The sequence below is a fragment of the Argiope bruennichi genome, chromosome X1 (genome assembly GCF_947563725.1).
Source record: "Argiope bruennichi chromosome X1, qqArgBrue1.1, whole genome shotgun sequence".
NCBI lineage: Eukaryota > Metazoa > Arthropoda > Arachnida > Araneae > Araneidae > Argiope > Argiope bruennichi.
In genome coordinates this window covers 80067192-80090742 of record NC_079162.1, presented here as the reverse complement: position 1 = coordinate 80090742, position 23551 = coordinate 80067192, and the positions used below count along the sequence as shown (strand labels likewise).

Below are 23551 nucleotides of genomic sequence, written 5' to 3'. Positions count from 1 at the left end.
TTTATTAAAAAACACGTTTATCGTATAATATAAAGTGGAGTTTTCTTTATTTTAATTGCTTTTTAATTTTTAATCTATTATTTAATATTCATCATTATTTAAACTAGATATCTTTTTTTTCATAAATTTACTACCAGGTGGCACCACGCGTAAGGATTCCAAATTTAACTAAACGCATTGACGACTATTAACTATCTGTTGAAATTGGTAAAATAGAGTATTTCTCTCGAATACATATACATGAGCAAAATTTAAAATTTCTAGAATAATAAGAAGTGAATGAAAAATCAATAACAAAATTCCATCCTTACAAGCATAAAGTAGGGGAATCCAAACAAATGCAATGATTATTTTCATGGTCGTTGAAATAACTGTAAAAAAGCATTTAAATTTATCTACGTTTATTGAATGTCTAATGTCTTCACTGACTATTTTTAACTGTTTTTTACTTTTTATTTTTTAATTTATAATCTTTATAACTTATATATTTTTTATTAAAAATTAATATAAATAGTTTTTAAACACTTTCATTCAACATTACATGTTTGTTGTAGTAAGAATGGAATTTTGTAATCGATTTCTTCACCGACTTCCCGGTGAATAAAAATTTTACACACTTATGTTTTCTTGATACATTACTTTAATTTTTTCGAATTTAACTATCAGTTAACCCTTAAATAAATTTAACTTTCAATTTATATCAAAGGCGTTTCTTGGCAGAAAATTTAAGAACGATAGAATATTTGGCATTAAAAAAAGAAAACAATTAAAATAAAAAAAGTCACTGCTGTTTATTTTTAACTGCTTTTTAGTTTTTATTCTTTAATTTATAAACATTCTCATTATTATTTGTTATAAATAGTATTAAATATAGAAATAATATTTTTCTAACATTTGTTGCCTGGTTTAGATCAAATGAGTGCTCTTGATGACAAAATACTATTTCTATATTTTTAAAAATCAATGATCAGTAAATCACTAATTTGATTAAATTTTAATATCATATCAGTGGTGGCACTTAGTAGTGAGTTTGATATAAAACATTTCTCATTCAGGAAGCAGAATATAGTTAAAATAAAAAAATTCTGCTTCTTGGTACACAAATAAAGGTTTGTTTGTAGAAACTGTTTTTGATCCAATTTACTTGCTCATGAATTTTATTAAATTTTAGGTTCATTTTCTCTCTCTCTCTTTTTGTTTGTTTGTTTATGTGAAGGAAGGGACTTTATTGCTCATTTTTTGGCATGCAGAGAAAGTTTTATGTATTGATTACAATGATTGCAGGACTTTCATCTTTTCTTTTCAAAACAGAGAGGTATTTTTTTTTTAATTTTTGTGTTTCTTTAATAAATTTGAATAGTATATAACACTTCAGAATTATTTGCCTCAGATATACGATAACATAATTCATTTAGGATAATTCTTAACATTTAGAATAACATAATTCCTTTATTTTTTAAAGATTTTATTTGCTTTTGGAAAAAATTAACAGGATCGGAACCATATTTTTTATAATTTCTATTCAAGATTTAATAGTTAAAAATTTGTATTTTTCTATATTAAAATAAATTGGTAACCTTTAGCTTGCAAAAAAATTTTTAGATTTCCTGAATTTACTACATGGCTTACAAAAATTTCTTCTTATATTCTTGTTAGATAATATTTGCGATATTATATTTAGAATCTTATGGTTACATCACTTACTTTATACTTATTACCTGTAAATTTTCCTTTCAATAAGTCGTTATTTCATTCAAATAAGACTTTAAGGAGATATTATTGAAGAAGTTAAGTATTAACACATTTTACTTATTTAGAAGTATAAAGAAACAGCCTTACAAATTTTAGATAGTATTATTGCTTTTTTCGGATATTAACCAGCGAAAGTAGCTATACCGTATATTTCCACAATATAGCGATGTTTTCATTAAGTTTCTTTGTATAATGTAAATAATCAAGTACGTATGTTTAGAATAGTACTTTTTTCTGTTTACTGATTAAATCCAAAATTTGGTTTTAATTTATATTTTGGTGCCAAGACAATATTCAAAATTCCCACCGTCTAAATCATTCAGTTTTTGAATTATCATATTCACGTAACTTTGATTTGATAGACAGACAGTCTACTCTTTCATGGATTTGATCCAAAATTTGACGCCGATATAATATTTTGGCATAAAGATCACATATTCAAATTCAATCTTTGGGCTTACTAGTTTTTATATTATTGTATTGTATCAATGCATAATCAGTGTGATGATAATTTTGGCTCAAATTTTGACACTCATGAAATAATATTTGATTATAATTTGATCAATATTCTGAAAATCAAATCATATACAAAATCGTATTTGTTTAATAGTTGTTGCGCTTTTCATTTATCGTGTTTGCATGCACTCAGGCAGATAGACTTCTCATAGACGAATATTGCCCGCCATTTGTCAGAAATCTATGGTTTTGGTGTAAACATTACTCAACAAATTGATCATTATTCTCTCAAATTACATGGTTGTATTTTTTATATAGGGCGTTCATGGACAGATGAGCAAACACAAATCACAACTTTATTTTTTATTTCGAATTGCTATGCTTAATAATAGTACTATATATTATTATTATTATTATCAAATTCTCGAAATTGAAATCTTTGATGATCACTATGCGTTTTTTTTATATACTTTGTATATGAAAAAGTAAATTTAAAACGCTATTAAAATTAAAAAAAGATAAATATTTCCCTTACCTTTTATGGATTTCTTATTTACTAATTCCCGTTTTATTCTTAAAGTTTAGCATAAACAAATTAGGATTCAATAATTACTACGAAGTGTAATTGCAATTCATGAATTTAGTAATCGCAGTTGCTTTATCTTATCTATGATGCTCATAACAGGAACAAATCATGCAAAGTAGTCTAAACTACGAATTTTATGTTTATGTAATAAAATTGTACATAGATTTGATTTAGACATCTTGATAATTATTTCATATTATTTCGAAAAAATTTCTGTTTAATTATTCATGGATAAAGTAGAATTAAGAATTATTATACGAAACATTTTAAATTCCGAATTTCCTCTTATAATCATGTTAAATTTAATCCAGAGAAACATTTTTACATAAGTAAATTCTTTGAATGAGAATGTATCACTCAAATATTCAAAGAAAATCTCTCTTTTTTTTTTCCAAAAATTACTTTTTGTTTTAATTTCTACGAGACCCTTGTGAAGAAAATCAATAACTTTTATACAAAAGTTAAAAATCAAATAATTACCATGATTTTTAGTGATATTCAGTTCATCCTTTTAAAAACCAGCTTATGCCATGCTTAAGTTTTATTTTATTGATAGTAATTTGCATGAGCATTAGTTATGTTTCAAGTAGAGAAAAAAAAGGAAAGATAAAATTTCAGTGCCATTTTCAGGAATCATGATTTAAATTTGAATATAGTATTCATTGAAGGTAATAACTACTCATTTCGGAAAGATGTTTTTCATTTGAAGGAAAGTACAACGTTAAGTTTTTGTAAGATTAGTTGATTTTTTATTTCAATAAATTAACAGTTGCAGTCAAACGTTTATGAAGAACACAAATGCAAATGAAACAAATGTGCAATTCGATAAATTATTTTTTTGTTTAAACTACTTAAAACATAAATGAGGTTCATTAAAAAAAGGGATGGAGTATATTTTACAAATATTTTATTTTTAAAACAAAAAATTAGTAATAAATAATGTAATGAATAACATAATATTAGATTCATAAATAAATATAGAATGATATTTCACGTTTTGCTCAAAAGTGATGAACACCATCTGACAGTATCTGAGGTTTCATGTCTTGTTTCTCGACACAACATCGTGAAACACCAAAATGGCACTACCATCCATTTTTATGAAAACTGGACAGTAAAATTAAATAATTTATTGAACTTCGGATTCCTTTAAAGCCCTGAAGAACAGTTCTGTTAGTTCCTGAATTTTTGCCATGTTCTGTGGATTCAAGTACCAATCTCTAGGCTGTCTCTTCAAATGAGCTGGGCCTAAATTTTGAAAGTAAGCGTTTTGATTTTGAGGGTTATTATCCAAGGGTCGTCGAACAGGTAAAATTGTCTGGGCGAAATTGTTCAAGAATCTGCTCATGTTGCTGAAAAACTGTAAGAATCCATTGAAAAGCAGCAAAGGGGCCAACACGACGCCTATTCCAGCCCCTACAGGTGTTAATTGTTTCAAGAGTGGTTGCATCAAAGTTGACAAAGACGATCCAGATGTTTCTTGGACACTTGAAGACGAACTTGATGTTTTGAGTGGTTTAGAACTGCTGCCGCTATTATGCGACGATGAAACTGAGTGTTGAGCCATTATATGGTGCATTGAAGATGGTAAAGACGAATGCTGCTGATAAATTTGTTCCATGGAATTATAATTAGTATGAGAATTTTGTTTGGTGTTCGAGGATTCAGGTTTTTTAGCCGAGGAGCTACTTTCTGAGCTACTAGGTCCTTTTTTCTGGGTATGAGTATTTTGAGCTATTGCCATCGCATGGAGACGGTATATGTCATCCATCGACGATCCTTGATCTTTCTTCTTCGTTGCCGTGGATGGTGTGTTTGCTGCATGACTGGGGGCTATTCCATGTGATGCCAAGCCATGCATTTGATAAAGTCTGTTCATGATTTCTAGAGGAGAGAGAGTTGTTGTTGTAGTCGGTTGTCTATTACTTTGTTTCCTCTTTTGGGTGGTAGAGGTCCTGTTTGCATTCTGTTTTGTTGCTGTATCGATTACCGGAGTTGTTGAAGACGGTGCATTCGTTGTAGTTCTCTTTGAATTCTTGGGTCGTGGAGTATTTCGAGAATTTGATTTCGAGGTTGTCGAACGAGCTGAAGCTACTGTCGTAGATGTTGCAGATACTTGTGGTTTTACAGTAGCTTTAGTTGCTTTTGCTGCAGCTCTCTTAGTTACGGAAGATGGTTCCACATTCTTTAAGAAAACGCTGATTAACAGGACGCTCCAAAGGAAAACTTTTAATCTCAACCTAAAAATAAAACGACAAATCAGTTTATTGAAAAAACTATTAATTGCAAAAAGTAACTATTCATTGTATTAATTTCAACTTTACTCGTTAAATGAAATAAGAAGTAATTTTCCGAATTGCTTACAACTTTCATAGCCAAATGATTCTCTTACATACTTAAGGTTAGCATTTGAATTAAACTTTATCAAAGACTTTTTACAGAACTTGATCATAAAAATATCTGACGCATCAAAAACAATAACATGGGCCTGATAGAGGGATTATTTTTATTTAATTAAATTGATTATACAAATGAACCTAATTTAAATATTGCCAGATATCTCTTTCGAAAGAAGAAATGTATAATTGCATTTAGACTAATATAATTTTATTTTACTTATTTCAGGTTAATTCAATAGATAATCATGTATTATTAAAGAATTCCGGCATTTTCTAATGAAAATGATTCTTATTAACTCTATATGCCAGATAGATATTCCCTCCATATATCTAAGATACACGAGCATAATTTGTATTGTTCTTAGAAATTATGGATGAACTAAAAATGAAATATTTCGTATCAGGTTAAATTTCAGTTGATGCAGAAATTGGTCCAAAGCCATAAGAATGCTACTGCTTTCTAATTGCAAACACGAGAATGTACAAGTGAATTCAATGACCAAGGAATCTAAAATTTGAATTCTGAAGTTTATATCTTAATAAGCAATAAGTACATAATTTTCCAAAAATACTGCTCATTATTGAAATTCAGATAATCCTTTTATTTTAAATACCATAAACAATTTATATCTGTATGAAAAATGTTAAGTTTCATCTTTATGACATCGCTAAAAGTGGCAATAAGAAGGCATAAGCATGCCAAAGTGTATTTTTTGTAAGTATTTTGATATTAAATTTAAATGATATTGATACAAGAAAAATATTAAAACAATAAACAGTTACCCGAGGAACATAGATGCTTCAGTGATAATTACGTTACTTTATTCAAGGCTAAAACTAATATGTGTAAAAACATTAATTATGTAAAATGAATAATTGAAGGATTTTATTATAAAATGAAATAATAGTCTTATAAACTCTTAAATAACTTTTGCTGCACTGTAGTTATTTTACTGTAGAAAAACCCAACTAATTAAAATTTTGCAAAATTAGAAATGTGCAATATAATCAAATTTTTATGCAACTATAATAAATAAAATTATCTTTGCAAAAGAATAGTAATAAACTAATCTTTACGTAATAAATAAAACTCTACTCTTTAACCATTTAACTGCGGAATTTATTTTTTAAGTCTGTCAAATCCCAATTTTAAAAGTCAAACATATAAACGTTAAGCGCAATACAAATGATTGCATAGTAAATTTTGTAAAAATAACAATAAAGCGAATAAAATTTCATTTTTTTTTAGATAAAAAATTACACAAATCAATCGCTTCAAAATGAATGTTTACACGAATGTTTACATGTCCAAAATGAGTGTTTACACGTCGAAAGCACTTAATTGCTTAAGTATTTATAATAATAAATAAATCTTTATGTAATAATGAAAAAAGAAAGAGATTTTTATCTTATCGTCAGACTTCATATAGTTAAAACTGATGAACGGCTTTCATAAAATTAGCTCAGAACGGAATTGTTTGGTTTCTATTTCTGTCTTTGTCAAAACGTGTTTCGCTCTGCTGCATTTGCTTTTTCTGAATAATAATTCGCCAAATAATGTTCTCAAATGGACCGAGACCTAAGCTCGCTTTCGTCACAGTTCAAGTACCGGCAAAAAAGAATCAAACACGTGTTTTCAGTTCTAAGCAAAAAAGATTATTTCGCTTGATTGAAGGGACAAAAGAAAGTGTGTTTCTAAGTCCAGAAATAATCGTTACATACGTAAGGTCTTCTTTTCTCTTGGAGGCAGTTTTCTAGGGCACTTTTGGTCGCACCCTTCAGGTCGCATTTTATTTTCAAAAAATTATGATGATAAAAAAGTATATACGGAGGCGTCTATGATAAAAGAAAAATTAACAAACGACGAGGTTATGAAATTTAAGCCAATGTATTGTACTATGCTTTCAAAATTTATTTATCTCTTAGTTTTGGAAAACGTATACTCATATTCGCAACTAAGCAGGTGGACTTTAAAAGCAATATCTTAACATTAATTCGCCAAATACTGGTGTTTTCAATATGCTATAAAAAAGAATTGTCTGTTAATTTGAATAATTAATGTCGCAGTTTGATGTCATGCCATAAATGAGTAAAAAGAAAACATTCAAGTTGGTCAGATAAGCGGTGGAATATCATCTAATCCTCTGAACTATAATGAGAAGATTATGGGATTAGCTGCCTCTTTCAAGGACAAACATTTAAAAAGTTTAAATGATTCAACTATAAAAAAAGAAGAGATTATAATTCAGATAATGTAGCCATGTCATAGAAATTTCTGTAAACTCTCAGGGAGATTCTAAATTGCCAGTATACGTCTTTGAAGAAAACAACGTATTTGGTAATAATATGAATATATAAATACCTTCTGTTCTAACATTAAGCAAGTACTTCCAAAATAATGCAAGCTATGACGATCTGTTTTCAATAAAATATGAATGATTCAATTAGTTCAGATTTTAGACTATCTTCATTTTTTTGTAATTAGTTTCTATGGAATGAATTTCTACTGAATGCCACAGATTCTCTGTGTCATTCAGTATCACATTCAAGTACAACGCCTTGCCAAATGCATCCTTCAGTTTTCAAACAATAGATGTAACTTTATGTTAAATTTGCATTACAATCTAAGTAAGAATTCATCGCATCTCAATTAAGTTCCTAAAGGAATTTAAGTATACTATAGTTTTTTTTTCCCTGTAGAATCCACCATTTCTCAAAGTGCCATATTTTAATTCATTTAAATATGTTCCTGTCAAAATGTAGAACCCCATTCCATGACATCAACCATAGTTATCAAATACAAACATTAACTTGTCGGTCATGACAATTTGCATATTTATATTCTTGACAGTTTGTTATCATTTGTCATGCTACTTGTCACTTCAAAATACCAATTAACTAAATAACTTAACATACCAAAGATTCTGTAAAACGCTTTGTATTTTAAAAGCACTTACATGAATGAGAAGACATGTTAATCTAAACTATATTCAGTAGGTTAGTGCAATGAGAAAAATTGTTGGAATTCTCCTTTACGAATTAGTTGCAACTGAGGAAAAATTTGCTTTATTTTTAAATCCTCTTAATTGTACTTAAATCCATAGCAAATTTTTATAGAAGTTACTTAAAATTTTTATACTTTTTAATTTCGCTTCTATTGGAATTCTTGTTAAAAAGACAACAGCTTTTAATAATTTTAGCCTATTATTCTTCTAATCTATTATACTTTAATAAGCACCATATTTTGTTTTGTAATTTTCCCTTAAATAAATTTCACGGATATTTTCGATGGCATTTCACAAGAAATACATCTCCAATGAAATTTAAACAAAAATATTTATCAATATTTATAATAAGAAATAAAGAACTTCAGATTGTTCGAGAGAACTGATATTGCTTTATTTGTATTTCAATAAAACCAAAGTGTTAACTTTTTATAATTTTTGCTTTTTTTCGCATCTTTTCAAATAGAGATGTTTTTTTGGGTATCATGTAACGTTGAAAAGAATTAACGGAAATTATCTACTCTTCTTGAAATAAAAAAAAATAGCATTGGAAAACCTTTAATAATTTTGAAATAAATATTTTCAAACTTCCACTTCTTTTTCTGACTATAATGAAAATGCAGTGCTTTAAAAAAATTAATCTTCCTTTCGTTCAATCTTTCATTCTTCAGAACCTTCCCTTATAAAATATAAAGTGTAGAATATAAAAGGAGCAGTAGTTAACAAATACATGTGTTTTCGCACATCACAGATACTACATAACTAAAATATTTCCTGTTGTGATTTTAATTACTACAAAAATATTTGAAGACATTATGCTGCGTGAATAGAAAATATGGGATGCGTCTTTTGCTTTTCATCAGTGCCTTTTTTAGGTGCCTTCAAGTTAATTTATTCAAGCTAATTAAGCAAAATATTAATAAATATTTTGTCAAGTTAATGATACTTCAAACTAAATGCGTGATTTTTATTATTCTATTCCGAAATATTTAGCATGCTTCGAGTTCCTTGTAATTTAAATGCCTCTAAAATGAACTTTTGTAATTTGCAAAAAAATTTGAATGGATATTTAATACAAGCACCGCAGAAAACGCATATTGTTACAATAAAGAAGCAATAATAGTTTTCTTTAACACTGGAAGCATGCGAATAAAGATATTTTAATGATTATTTGTAGGTAAATGCAAAACTTGAGTGGTAAATTGTAAAACTAAGCACACCTTAACCTAAGTGACACTTTAAGGTTGTGAACAGCGAAATATTCACGGATCAATAATTATTTAAATAAATAATATTATAATGAATATAATTTAGAATTATTTCAGTAAATCATATATTTTATATTAATTAAGAATGGAAACCTTTCAGAGACAAAAATGAATTTTATTTTTTTTAAAAAGGATTTTAAATTTGAACTTGATTACATGCTTCAGCGCCATTGGGTTTTAAACTGTTCCATATTTAAACTGTGGAAGAGTTAAAAAAAAAAAAAAAAAAAAAAAAAAAAGAACGGCAGATTCTTGAACTAAGAAAAAAAAATCTGAAGGAAAAAAAACAGGGAAATTTTTTAAAGCATACTTCCAGAAATTATTTTTACAGTTGCGAGTTTTTATCGGCATCCTTACATTTAATACAGCCCTGCATTTATGAAAAATGCATTCTTAAATGATGAAATACAAAATATATTAGTCAGGCTTGAAGCGATTCATTTAATACTTTATAAATATAGACGCGCAAAGCATTGAAACGAAGAATTTGAACTCTAGATGCACGAAAAAATTTAGTTTGATCTTTATTGAATTTTAATGCATTTCTTAGTTATTGGTGCATTTACAGACATAGTTTTAAAGGTCAAATATAGAAGTGCCCTTTCCAGTTACCGATGATGGTAGAAAAATACTAAAATAATACGCTTTTTAGGTTAGTGTAACTGCCTAATAATCAGAACTGGAACAAATCTGCACGAAAAAGCATCCAGCATTTCATTTAAATCGTAATTTTTATTTTAGAATACCAAAAATACTACAATTTTTAATTAGAGTAATTGTCTATCATAAGAATACGCATGAAAATAGCTCTAGTATTTCATTTTTGTATTCACTCAATTTCTATCGGTTGAAATAATTTACAAAAATCTCTACTTTGATAAAAAAAAATTAATAAAGTATTAATTGCACCATAATGAGTTAACCTCCTTTATTTTAAAAAGTCACTTTTATACTTTCTTTTAATCGTTTGATCGTTTATGGCAGGTGCGAATTTCAGCTGCAGATCTTTTTATCGAGAGGTTCTGGAGAAACAGGGAATGGAAAATATATTCAGCTGCTCAGTTCCATGTTTATTGGGATTTGTATAATTCGAATATTTTTATAACGATGATCAAACGGCGCTTTTAAAATCTATTATTTTTTAAACGTGTTATTTTTTTTTTCCTCCAAAATAACAAATAATGCTGCTGAAGCTTCCGCTAACATTTATGAAGTCCTTAAAGATATTACTTTAAATGAATAAATTATCCAATAAAAATTTGCAAAATTTTAAATAAAATTCTGTACAGGAAGATCGCTCAAAATGAAAACTGCAGTGGAAACGTTATTGCAATGGTAAAAATTAAACATTTAACACGTGACTGACCTGAATATAGTTACTATAAAACAACCACTCGAAACTCAAGCTGAAAGTATGGTTAGTTTTTGAAATGCATTTTAAACATCATAACCATACATACTATTAATGAGCACATGAAGATACTTTCTAACTTTCAAATTATCAAATTAATATCTATAATATTTTTACAATAACTTCATTTATAATTGCTAGAATGTTTTGTCTACATGCATTTACTATGCAAACTTTATCCAAATTGAATTATTCTATATCATTTTATTCATGTTCAACACTTTCATGAAAAGTTTTATCACAAGTTTATTTTATTGGTTCTCAACATTTTAAATTATTTTAACAAATATTTTTTAAACTTTACAAAAAATTATTTCCGTTGTAGAAAGTTTCTTGAACTGAATTTCAAAATTATAAGTCTTTCGGGTTTACATTTGCAACTAAAAGGGAAGTCGTAATAAATGGGCGGAAACCATCACTATCTAGTCATTTTTTTTCTGTATACGTATATCAAATCTCGGAGGCGAGATATGATTCAGTTACTGAATCTTATATGATTCGATTACTGAATCTTCATTGAAGTATTGTCATAATCTAATCAATAATCCATTGAAGTTTGTTAAAAATGTACTCCACATGACTTTTCTTTAAAACAAAATTATTTAAAGATAAAAATAATTAAGATTTTAAAAATAATTGTGCCACAATAAATATCTAGAAGAAAATTTGTTTCATATTTCTCCAGTTTATTGAAGTACTTGTTTCCGCGTCATTTATCGTCAAATATTTTGATACCCTTTAGTAAAGTCATATAGAAAAATTTGGTTAATCACATGTCTATTGCTAAAAAAAATCTTAAAGCAGCGTTTTATTCCTGTAATAAAAGGTTTCTCTATAAACACGCTGCAATATTACTTTGAAACATTCTTATTATAAAACATATAACAGTTAATAATATCAACAAAATCGTTCAAGCATGACGATGTTAATCTCAAGTTTACCTGTGACATGTATCTTGGTTCAAGACTTTACATTAATTCTTAACTTTTATCGTGTAACTTCACAAGTGGATAATCAGCTTATAAAGCATCTATAAGAAATTAAAAATGATTCTTTTTTTTTCTATTGAGTTATTTAAAATGATTCATTTACACATGCTTTTATTTATTAAACATGATAGGAGAAACATAATATGCAAGGAAATGGATGGCAAATTGATATTAGGCTAATTTGAATTTTGTTGATCATTTATCAGTCTTTTCTTATATTTGATATATGCAGAAGCATTTATTTCATAAACCCATGTTTTAAACTTTTTTCTCAATTTAGGGTACGGGGGGGGAGGGCTTTTCACGCCAGATATTCATGCAAGCGCCTGACAAGCCACGCCTTAAGGCATGACGCGCTATGATTAAATATAAACATCTTCAGTGGATTTATGAAATACAAAGACCTCTAAGCGATGTAGAGAAGAAGGTGACGGATTCAAATCTCTAAACATAATTTTTTGTATATAGCCCGTTTATCTTTAAAACAACTTCGACGGAGTTTTCTGAAAAAGAATCAGAAATTTCGATCAATTTTTATCCAAAAAATCGACAGGATATTTCACGGATGACTGATTGCTTTGATCTCGAGCACGTCTTATGATCAGTTGTTAAGAAGAAGATCAAAAGTGTGCAAAAAAAAAAAAAAAAAAGATTTACTGTTTTCAAACGGAATAGTATCTAAACTCTGACAATTATTAACATCCTTCTTACTAGAAATAAATGATAGAGGATGTCAAGAATCCTGATTACTGTACTTCTTTGTTGAGTTCTAAATATCACCGATAGATGGCACACCCGTATCAGTATCTGTCTATTACTGAAAAACCTTAGGAATCGATAGTGTTGCGACCGGGAGGCAACAGAGTATATCGCCACTTCTAGAAATCGGTACGGAGCCGAAACCTTAGAACGTTGCTGCATTTTAAAGTGAAATCTAACAAAAGGGGGAAATAAAATTGCATGACCCGAGCACTTTTTGCATTTACTAGGCCGTTCTGAAAGTCGGTATTTTGACCCTGTAGGAATTCTGTCTTCTCAGGATTTAGGCTGTCTAATTTAAAGTCCAGAGCCGAAAGAAATATCTCCCTGACACAATATACTCAAAATATAGATTTATTTAATATCTGCAGAAAATAATTTAAATATATGATTCTGTAAGCTATTTGTAATACTTTGTTCTGAATTTGACACTGATGACAGATTTTATTATTAATTTTAATCTTTTTAAAAACAGCAACTTCATCAATCACTCATGGCGTTATTTTTTTCACCTGAATAATTTATAATTGAAAGCAATACCATTTATAATTTTTACTTTCAATTTCCTTATCTTAGGGAAAAAAAATTAAATCCTCAAATACAAAAATTATTGTAAATATTTTCTTAAAAGTATTTTTTTAAATATTTACTGAAAGCATGAAAATAATATCGCTTTAAACTAAAAATTATTTAAAAATTAATTAAAATGCTCAAATGAAGTCGTTTTGTGTGCAAACAACAAACTGGATATTCCTGAGGTAGTTAAAGATTTTATTAAGAAATTGAAGTATAAATTCACTTTAATTTCTTTGCATCTTTCTAAAATCTACAATATAATCACATTACATTCTCAAAAATGGAATTTCTGTGGCGAAAAAATGTATCAACAATATTATTAGTTCTTCTTTTATAGACTTTCATTTTGCATTATGAACCTCCTTTAATATTCTCACTTCAACCGAAAAATAAAATTTCCATCCCCATTTTTTTTTTCTTGGTCATTGCTTTTGCTTCCTAGATTGTATTGAAACATTTATTTAGTTTTATAACATCAAAATCGTTTTATCCTAAATATTATTAGGTTTCGATCTAAAATTTAAATAAATTGTCCTACATAATATATTGATGTCTAATAATACCTCTGAATCTTTGACTTCAAAAATGTGCATTTATTATAACAACTTGATACATTAATGACGAATCGATTTCGTTCTGTCATAAATGAGACCTGATTCCAAGAAATTATCGCCAGTAATGTTATAGAAATTTTTTTTATAAATATAAACCATAGAAATATGTTGATATGAACGTTCTGAGAATATAGTACAATGAAGAAGAAAAATATGAAGATCGAATCAAAATGAATTATTAATATGGCTGTTGTTTAAAAGAAATTCACAACTTTTAATTTATAATGTATGTAATGTTCGCCTATTTAAAATATTAGTTGGTTTTCGTTTTTGCTATTTCGTTAACTTATTTATTTATACGAGCATGAGATTCGCTTCTCAGCATATTTTTAATAAGCGAACTGAGAAATATTTAAGCGTCTTTAATAATTTTTAATACAGATTTTTAAAAAATAACAATACATAGCAGACATAATAATCCTTAAAAGGCATGGCTTATTTTCCTCTTATTTTACTAACGGATGGCAAGCCCATTCGTCTGCAGCATTTCGTTCAGGATTGAACTATAGATCAAAAGAGATTATCAGGGGAAACATTTACAGCGAAAATGTTGTTGATAAAAAAAAGAACAGGTGTGTCGAAAGGTAACTGAATCGTGTCACGCCAGTGTTAGTTCAATGTCCCTCAGGAAGTCGGTGAAGAAGCGTGATTTCAAAGATGTTTCCTATCTGTATTATTTGATTCGCAAGAATTTATTCTTTTCTTTATATATAAACTTCTTATCAATTTCTTTCAAATTTTAATATTCCTCCTTAGCTGTGCTGAAACGAAATGAAGATTGATGGACAAACTATCTGAAAATAAAGGGATATATAATAAGCCCAATAATTTTAAAAACTTAAATTTTATTTTTCATTAGATGAATTTTTAAAATAGTTGAATCAATGAAAAAAGGTTGCTTGTAGCTTTTAAAAATTACGGTAATCTATTCAAAAGCATGCATTTCAGACAAAAAAAATATTTATAAAATATTGTAGACTTAATTCATACATCAATTTAAAAAGAATAAGGGGATATATAATATTTTAGGTTCAGCGTACCTAAGAGTAATTATGGATTTTAAAAAATTCAAACAGATTATAATGAGTTTTAATTATAATCGTTAAAATTATTTTATTTTTTTGCGAATAAAATTTTCGGAATTACCTTAAATTGTTACACTCTTTTTTGTACATTCGAAAGTGGAATATTCTTTAATAATGATATATCTTTCTGAATGCATAGTTTTCATAACAAATTACAAAAAAAAAAAAAAAAAAAAAAAAAAACCCTTGGGGAAAACTTTGTAATTCCTTATCGAAAGTTTTTCCATTCTTTTGATATTTCTTTTTAATATTTTTACGTTTAAAGCATGTGAAGAAATAACATTTTATAATAAAACATCAGTATGAGTGGTACACAAGCACATAAAAAGACTGCATGTTACACAATAACACTTATTTTAGAGTACTTATCTAAAACTTAAATCAGCTTAGATTTATATTTCTTCGCAAAAAAAAATCATCATTTTCTATTTAATTAAATTTGCTAGGAAATTATTTGTTATTTAACCATAAAGTAACTATATATATATATATATGCTAACCAAGTCATTTACTTTGTTAAGTTCATTGAGTTAAGTTTGCATTACGCAACCTCGCTTTCTCTGCCAAACCTACACATACAAACCGCCATGAAAGTTCATATTTTGGAGCTGGCTTTACCTCTGTTACCTCAACGACCTTATCTTTACAGGTATGAAAAAAAAAAAAAAAAAAAAATCACGAACATTCATCCTTGACCTTTGTGGAAATTTCTCCCCGTGGAGAACCTCACAGCAGTAGACCTTCCGCTTTTGATCTCAAATTACATAGTTCCATCCGTTAAATTGCATTTTTTTTCCTTCTTCCTCGTGAACTTCTTGTCTGTCCGTCACTTTTAAATTGTATTTCCTGGAGAGTTCTATAATTTCAAAATGTATCAAATCCCCGTTATTTCCCTCTATCATTTTGTAACATTCTCATCAACCGGGAAAATATCCAAGCAATGTAAGAAGTATCTTTCAGGGTATTTACTACAGTCACGTGGAGCAAATGTACTGATATAAGAATACTTTTATACTAAAGAATGGTAAAACGTAAATAACTAATGTTAAATAAACGATTCTGGATCATTTCTCTGATCTCTAGATGATAGGTTATCTCTGAGGAAGAATCTTTGATTAATGATCAAAGGACCTTGCATTCGGGTCTATAATACATCGCAAATTATACTTGAGATCAATAAACATTAAAAATATTGTGCTCATATTGTGTCGGAGTTTAAACTTTAAAAAAAGATCTGGTTTAAGCTCTTTTTTTCGAGAAGAATTGTGATCATTCAATTATCACAGTTTATTGTAAGCATTCTATTATTCGGCTATGATTTACAATGACCTACAATTCAATTAAACTGTCTTAATGTCTTAATATAAATTGGATGAAAACGTCCTATATTCTTTACAATGATATCTTGTATCTCGTTATTGTTCGACTATTGATAACCACAGTAGATAAAGAGCTCTTTCATCTACAATCAATTAAAGCATCTGTCTGATGTATTAATTGAATACATAATTGTATAGGTCTTGATGAAAAAACATAGATTTATTACTCTTAAAAACAACTTTATTTTTTTAACATAATAATATCGGTATCAGCAGAGTAACGAATGAATGTTCCGAGTAACGAAAACTTTAAAAAAAAATTATTTATATACAAAGACTGCATAAAGCATTAACTGTTTTGAAAAGCAGAAGACTTCAAGTTCGAATCGTTATCGCTGAAAATACATTTAATAAAGCTTTAAAACATGCACATAAAAGATATGCATTAGTCCTGTGTAATGAGGCTTTCTGTATGTGAGTTAGTGAATGCAATAAGTTGTTCTGCTTGCATATTATACCATTTTCTTTACGATTATCTGCAACTAAGTACTTCAAACTTAAAACTGTCAAACGCAAATGGTTCAAACTATCAGAGTAAAATTACATTTCCTTTTCTTTTAAACATTTTGATTTTTAAAGTGAATTGAGCATGCAAGTTCCTGTTTGAAAATAAGCAATTCCACTGTAACTGGAGATCATCATCATGATGCTCGCACAGGCTTATTCCTCTAAGAAGATGGAATTGAGTACGTTATGCTTTCAGGCTGATACAGAAAATAAAGCTTCACGTTTGTTTATTTTATAAGTGATAGTTCCCAGTAATATTTGCTATCCTAACAATTACTTCACAACGAATTAATCGTTGAATTTCTGTTAATCAAAATGTGGTAAGAAAATCATCAAATAAAAATAATTTCATTTTTTATAGGGTATGCTGCTATAATATTATACATATTAATGGTAATCAAGCATCTTGATGAGTATATTTTTTAGAATAGAAAAGTTTCAGCTTTTGAAAAGTAGAAGAATCGCAAGCAAGAGAAAAAATATTGTCTAATATTAATATACGATTAAACTAAAGAAATATTATCCTGACCTAAACTTTTTGGGTAAAACATTAAAAAAAAACACCTCTAAATTCCTTTGAAACTTGTTAAAGTTAAAATGCAATCTGTTCTCTTCTAAGGTATTATCTAATAAAAGTAGTCGTAATTAAATCTAAATAAACCTCATATGAAATACATATTACATGAAAATATGCAATAAAGGAATTTAAAAATATTTTTATTAATCCTACATGGTAATAGTAAGGTTAGAGATAAACGCAATAGCAGTCGATAATTTTCAGCAATCCATTAATTATAAATAAAGCATGGAAAATCAAAAATTAAGGAAAGGAATAATATTTATTAAATTCTTTCAAATAATTTAAATAAGTAACATTTAACAACCCAACAGTAAAAACACAAGATCAAAATTATTATTTTCTGCTAATAAAATTGAAGTACTTGAAAGTATGCATTTTAGAAATGTCTGCAAAAACATTCATTTTTATCACATATAATTGATCTAATTATTGCCAGTGCAATAATATAAAAATATGTGAATAAAGTATGCAAAAAAGTATCTAGAGTATTTATATAAGCCCTTTAGTCATTAAAAAAATAATTTTCATTCTGCATAACTTCTGAACCTTTTGGATGTTTGTATTATCTATCATTAATTCTTAGTAAAATAGTTTTAAAACACTCACCAATAATAATTTCATTTATCAAATTTGTATCTGTAATTTAAAAAAATTATACTATCGTTAATCAAATTGAGAGAATAAAATTTTTTAAAAAATTGCAAATGAGTAATCGTGAACTTTTTAATGTGAAAGCGAATTCAGATAATTTTTTAGCAATCATGTACAGGTTAAAACGAACAAGAACAAGTGAATGAACCCGGAAAATATTCATAAAAGTGTTTCTTCGTGAGTAACCAATTTATTTCATGTTTGAATAAATAATTGAATGAATTTTAGCTATTCTGTTGTTATTTTTGATTAAAGAAAGGAATTGAACTGTTATATTGTATATTTCTAAGACTTCATTCGTATTTTAGGATCTTTCAAATTCAAGAGAAAACAAACTACAGTTTAAAAGTACACCTACTTTTCAGGAAGCACGTAACATCTGCTCTCCTCTATAAAGCTCCAAACCCATATTTACTAAAACCCATCTTCTTTGCAATCCATCCATGATTCATCATCTGTTTGATTGACGTGATTTATTGGTTGTGTCGATAAATACTCGAAGCTGTGTATGGTTGAAAGAACACTCTTTTGCATGTAGTGAACCGTAACCAAAATCAGTTTATTAGGAGAAAGGATAAATGAATAGCCGGAGAACTGAAGAGCTCAGAATCAAAAAGAATTCGTCTAAGGTCATTCTTGAAAGGGATAATGCGAGACGGATAAAAGGATAATCACGTGGGGATTTCTAAATCCTGATAGGGCACATCTTGAATTATTATTTAGGATTACAGGCATTTTTAGTTTCTGAAATTGAGATTACGAAATAAGTATAAGTAAATTTAGAAAATAAAGGATAAAGGGATATTTTCATATATAGCTAAAGCATTTGTTTGAAAATTCTATTTTTTAAGTGAAAGTATGCTATATTTTACATTATTTGTTTCAATTAATAAAAATAAACTATATTTCTTTTTGAATAGTATTCCTCTCTTTTACATTAGTTTACAAAAAAATTGTTATCAAAAGTTATCAAATTGTTATTTGTTGAATTGAAAAGATTTGGAAAAGCACGCGATAATCATGAAAATATTTTGGAATACTGAGAAATAACTGTCATGATAGAGACAGTCGAACAGTTAGTTTCATGCATAACTTCATTAATTTTTTTTTCTTTCTTTCCTTGATCACACTTTTATTAAATTTAAAAAATATTTAAATAAAAAAATTTATAGAAACAGCTGAAACTATTTTATACAAAACTGTGTACATTTTTTTAAAAAGTCTGAAAAATGTTTGCATAATGTCCTAAAGTAAAATGAAAGAAAATTTCTGTCAATAATATTGAATATGGTTGTTTCTGACTGTGCTATTTAAAAAGAATTTATTGTAACATTACATCTAATATATAAAAATTTAATTTTGGATAACAAAAGAGGATGAAAATTCACAGGATAAAATATGTATTGTTCAACGCAAAAAGATAAGTTTAAGCACGCAACCAAAAATTGTAATAGATCGAGACGGAAGAAGATGCATTCTCATAATAATAAAAATGTAATCCATCCTGCATTCTCATTTACCCATCTCCTTTATTTTAGCATGTATATTGATTTTACGTGACTTGCAATTTTTAAGAGTCGAACTCTTATCTCAAATAGCCTGGAATGCTAAAAGCCACTTATGCAAACGATGTACCGAAGCATTAAACTCGTTCATAGTAGATCTTAGCAGCATAATGATTAATTAATTTTTTCTGCTGTAATAGCAATCAGAAAACAGATTAAAAAAGAAATATGGGAGATCCAAGGGAAAGACGAACGACCGTATTTTTATGATTATAATGTTTGAAACCCATCTATTAACTTGATGGATGTAGTTGTGAAATATCTACTTGAAAATGAGAAGAATGATAAGATTACATCAGAATTACACGTTTCAAGTATTGCACAACTAGGAGAAAACAATGACAAAAAACTTTGAGTTTCGTTTCTTGTAAAATTTATAAAATTCTACCCTCATTGTTATTCTCTTGTATCTTTTATATAAAACATTATAATATATTATCAGTCTACTAAATTTTAATCAAGCAATAATGCCACCCAGCTTACTTTCTTAATTTGACCTTCATAACAGAGCTGAAAAAACTATTTTAACAACAACTATATCAAAAATCCAGTAATAATTCTTACGCGTGATTGTTTATCCTTTAATTAAATTTCAAAAAAATCGGCGGAAGAAGTTGAAATGTATCAATTATAAGTGATTTTCGATGTCCCTAAACAGTTCATTCAAAATTTCAGATATTCATGTGACAGAATAACATATGAAACCAATAGGGGTGTTCCCCCTGAAACTTTCTCGCATACTCACCAGTTATGGTCTTATTTCTTCCCCCACTTAAAATTATGGACCTTGGATAAGATTGCAAATACCTTGCACGGCAATAGCGAAGAGTAATAACGAAATACAGATCTTTGGCGTGAATCAAACATTTTTCCTGGATATATCGCGTGAATATGTATTTTGAACACCTTTTTGCCAATCAATAAAACCAAAATCTGACACCGAACTACAATTGTAGTCACAAAATAACATATTGAATTTTATTGATTTAAGTCATTTCATTTATTAGTTTTGCGTTTACATGTATGCGAATGTACAAACCAACAGACGATCGATTCTTCAACAAATTTGGTTTAAAACTTGATAAGAATCTACATTTTAGATGCTAAACCTGTGTACAAATTCTTAGCATTTTGGAGCTATCGAGTTCACTTGTAATCGAACATCCAGGCCGGCAGACTTCCTGTTAAAGGATTTCGTACAAAATTTGATAAAAATCTACAAATTCTGTTGTAAGCCCATACACCAAATTTCATCCTTCTAGCTCAAAGAGTTTGTGAGATTTCGTGTTCACAGACATACAGACAGGTAAAATGCTAAAACTCTGTTTTTTGAGATCAGAGGGGTTCTAAAATTTGGAAATTCGTCATTATTTCGAGTTCGAATTTTTTGATGACCACAATATTCCCTTTATACTTCGTATATGAGAAACTAAAAACTGCTGAATAACAAAGTAATAATAGCACAACTTAATTGAATAGCATATGAAAGCTATGGAATGAGCATTAATTATCACGTCAAATTTTATTAATTTTAAACGGAAATGTCACTTGAAAAGTGACAGAAAAACGTGTTCCTTATCTTGATATAATCAAATTCAAATTAATTTGGGAATTCTTTGAATTAAATTAATAATTAAATAACAATGTACGCATTTCTGTAAGATAATAAAATAACAAACACTTCATTGAATGTAGTTTAAATTTTGTTAGTTAGAATTCTGGAACAAGCTAAAATTCATCAATGAATGCGACAAATATTATCCCGATGTAAAATTTTTATAGCAAAATGCATTCAAATAAACACTGATTTCACTTTTGACAAAGAAACAGTAGTGAAAAAGTATGTAAAGATGAGACAATATCATTTTTCGCCTTTTTGCATCCGCCGAATCAAATGTAGAAGAAAATGAATTCTAGCATAAGGACTGCATTTAATTCTTCTTTATATACAAAATTTTATAATAATAATTTACAGAGAAAAAAAGAATGAAATTTAAAAAATAACATTCCATAATATGTATTACATTTAAGTCTTTTTTATTATTATTAAACATATTTCTTTTTACAAAGTTAAAAACTTCTAATTTTGTTGTTTAGTAAAAAAAAGAATGAAATAGCTAGTTAGTTATTTCCTCATATAGGATGAATGATTTACTGAATATCAATTCACTCTTTTTAACTGCTGAACAAAGAAATCAAAAATGAATATACAATTTTAAATATGATATATTTAAGTATATACATGTTATGTCAGTTTCTTATTGAAATATATCTTATATTTATCCTACATTTTATACTCGACTTTGATTGAAGCGAAATAATTCAAAATTATTAATTGAATTAAAAATTTTTCTTATCAAAAAATTTCTTTCCAAATTACAACAATTAAATTGATCATGCCTCCCAAAAATCTCATGAATGAGTTTTGTTCTGCAAAATTGGATATAAAATCATCATCATTCACCTTTCATATCAGAAAAACTAAAAATTTTGATGGTGAATCGAATTAACAACAAAATCAAGTGAAAATGCAACATTAAAACATGCATTACAAACAGGATTATTTCTATTTAGCAACTTTCGTCTTGAAATACAAAAACACACATAGTGCAATTTTGTGATAAAATGTTGCCATTTTGATGAAAAATCGGTTGTCAATAAAATGAAATGAATATGCAGTTTTAAGATATGCAATACATGTAAGATTGCTTATGTTAAACAACAAAAAAAATTCTACAATTGTCACAAAAAGGAAGAAAATGAAGTAATATCAAATTATTTATATCTAAACTTGTGGAATGATTCTGCTTGAGAGAAAAATATTGAATGTTATTCATTATTTACCTTTTCATGTCGGGCGTTTTAATTCTAAATCAGTCGACTTCCTGAACAACACTGCGCTGCTTTCCAGCCGAAGATAAGTTCCAATACTGTTCCAGGTATCCGAATCGACAAGCGATGATGCTTGCCCAAGAGTCTTTCCCGCCGTTCTGCTCAAACAGGCAGCCCGCTTCAGGTGCACGATCCGACGGCCCCGCAGGCTTTGACCGAGTTGAGGATCTCAAGTTCGAGCAGCTTAAGCCGGATGCTTTAGAGAAATAAACAAGAAGCCAACTCTTTCCTAGGCCAATGTCAAGAGTAAGGTCACTGGCGACAATCCCGTGGATCGAGTGAACGGCGTTTCCTCCAATTAAACTCGAATCGCTAACGGAATATATAAGTAGACTTCGCTGACACATTTTTAAAATCAGAGTAGTGAGAAAAAAAAAACCGGGCAATGGATACTGGGAAGACAAAGATCAAGAATATGAGGTTGGGCAAGAAACGGATCCAAAGAAAAAAAAATTATACAATTGGTTCCCAAAGCTTATTCGTGATTTTGAATGAACTGATTTTTTTTAAGTTCCTTTTGGATCACTTTATTTCTCCAAAGATCGGTTATTGGTTGATTATTAATTATTAATATGTGATTGGTTGAATATTTATACTGCGACATGAATTTTATAAAAGTAAAACTAATTAAAGATCTAGGAGAGGAGAGGACCTATACAATTATCATTCACAGCTTTTCTTTCTTCTTTTTTTTTTTTTTTTTTCTAAGTTCCTTATGGGTCACTTCGTTTCTCCGAAGATTTTTTATAATCCATTTCTTAAGAATTTATATCGTTCATTGGCCTCCGAAACTCGGAAAAATTATTTAACTCTTTCCATCAAAGTATTAAAATCCTCGCTAGTTTATCTATGTTTTTCCCCTAAAATACCATGCGTGCTAATTGAATCAATACAAATATTATCTTCTTTCTGAAAGAAATGTACCTATTTGGTAAATCTGTTACGCAGTTTTAAATAAATAAAAAATTTCAAGGTCAAATACTTGGTAAACTTGTATTATTTGTACTTAAAAAAGTCTTATTATTCTGTAACTTTTCCATCTACTTCTTGTCCGAACATCAAGAAATGATAGGGTTA

At 28.2% G+C, this 23551-nt stretch overlaps 1 protein-coding gene across 1 annotated transcript; it reads right to left on the bottom strand.

The window, feature by feature from the left end:
* Positions 1 to 3671: 3671 nt before the first annotated feature.
* On the bottom strand, positions 3672 to 22762 carry LOC129958817 (uncharacterized). Its single transcript, XM_056071514.1, has 2 exons — positions 22427 to 22762; positions 3672 to 5034 (listed from the first exon to the last, which is right to left on the bottom strand). Exons 1-2 carry the CDS (start codon positions 22432 to 22434, stop codon positions 3924 to 3926), a joined length of 1119 nt encoding a protein of 372 aa, XP_055927489.1. The 5' UTR covers positions 22435 to 22762; the 3' UTR covers positions 3672 to 3923.
* Positions 22763 to 23551: the final 789 nt, after the last annotated feature.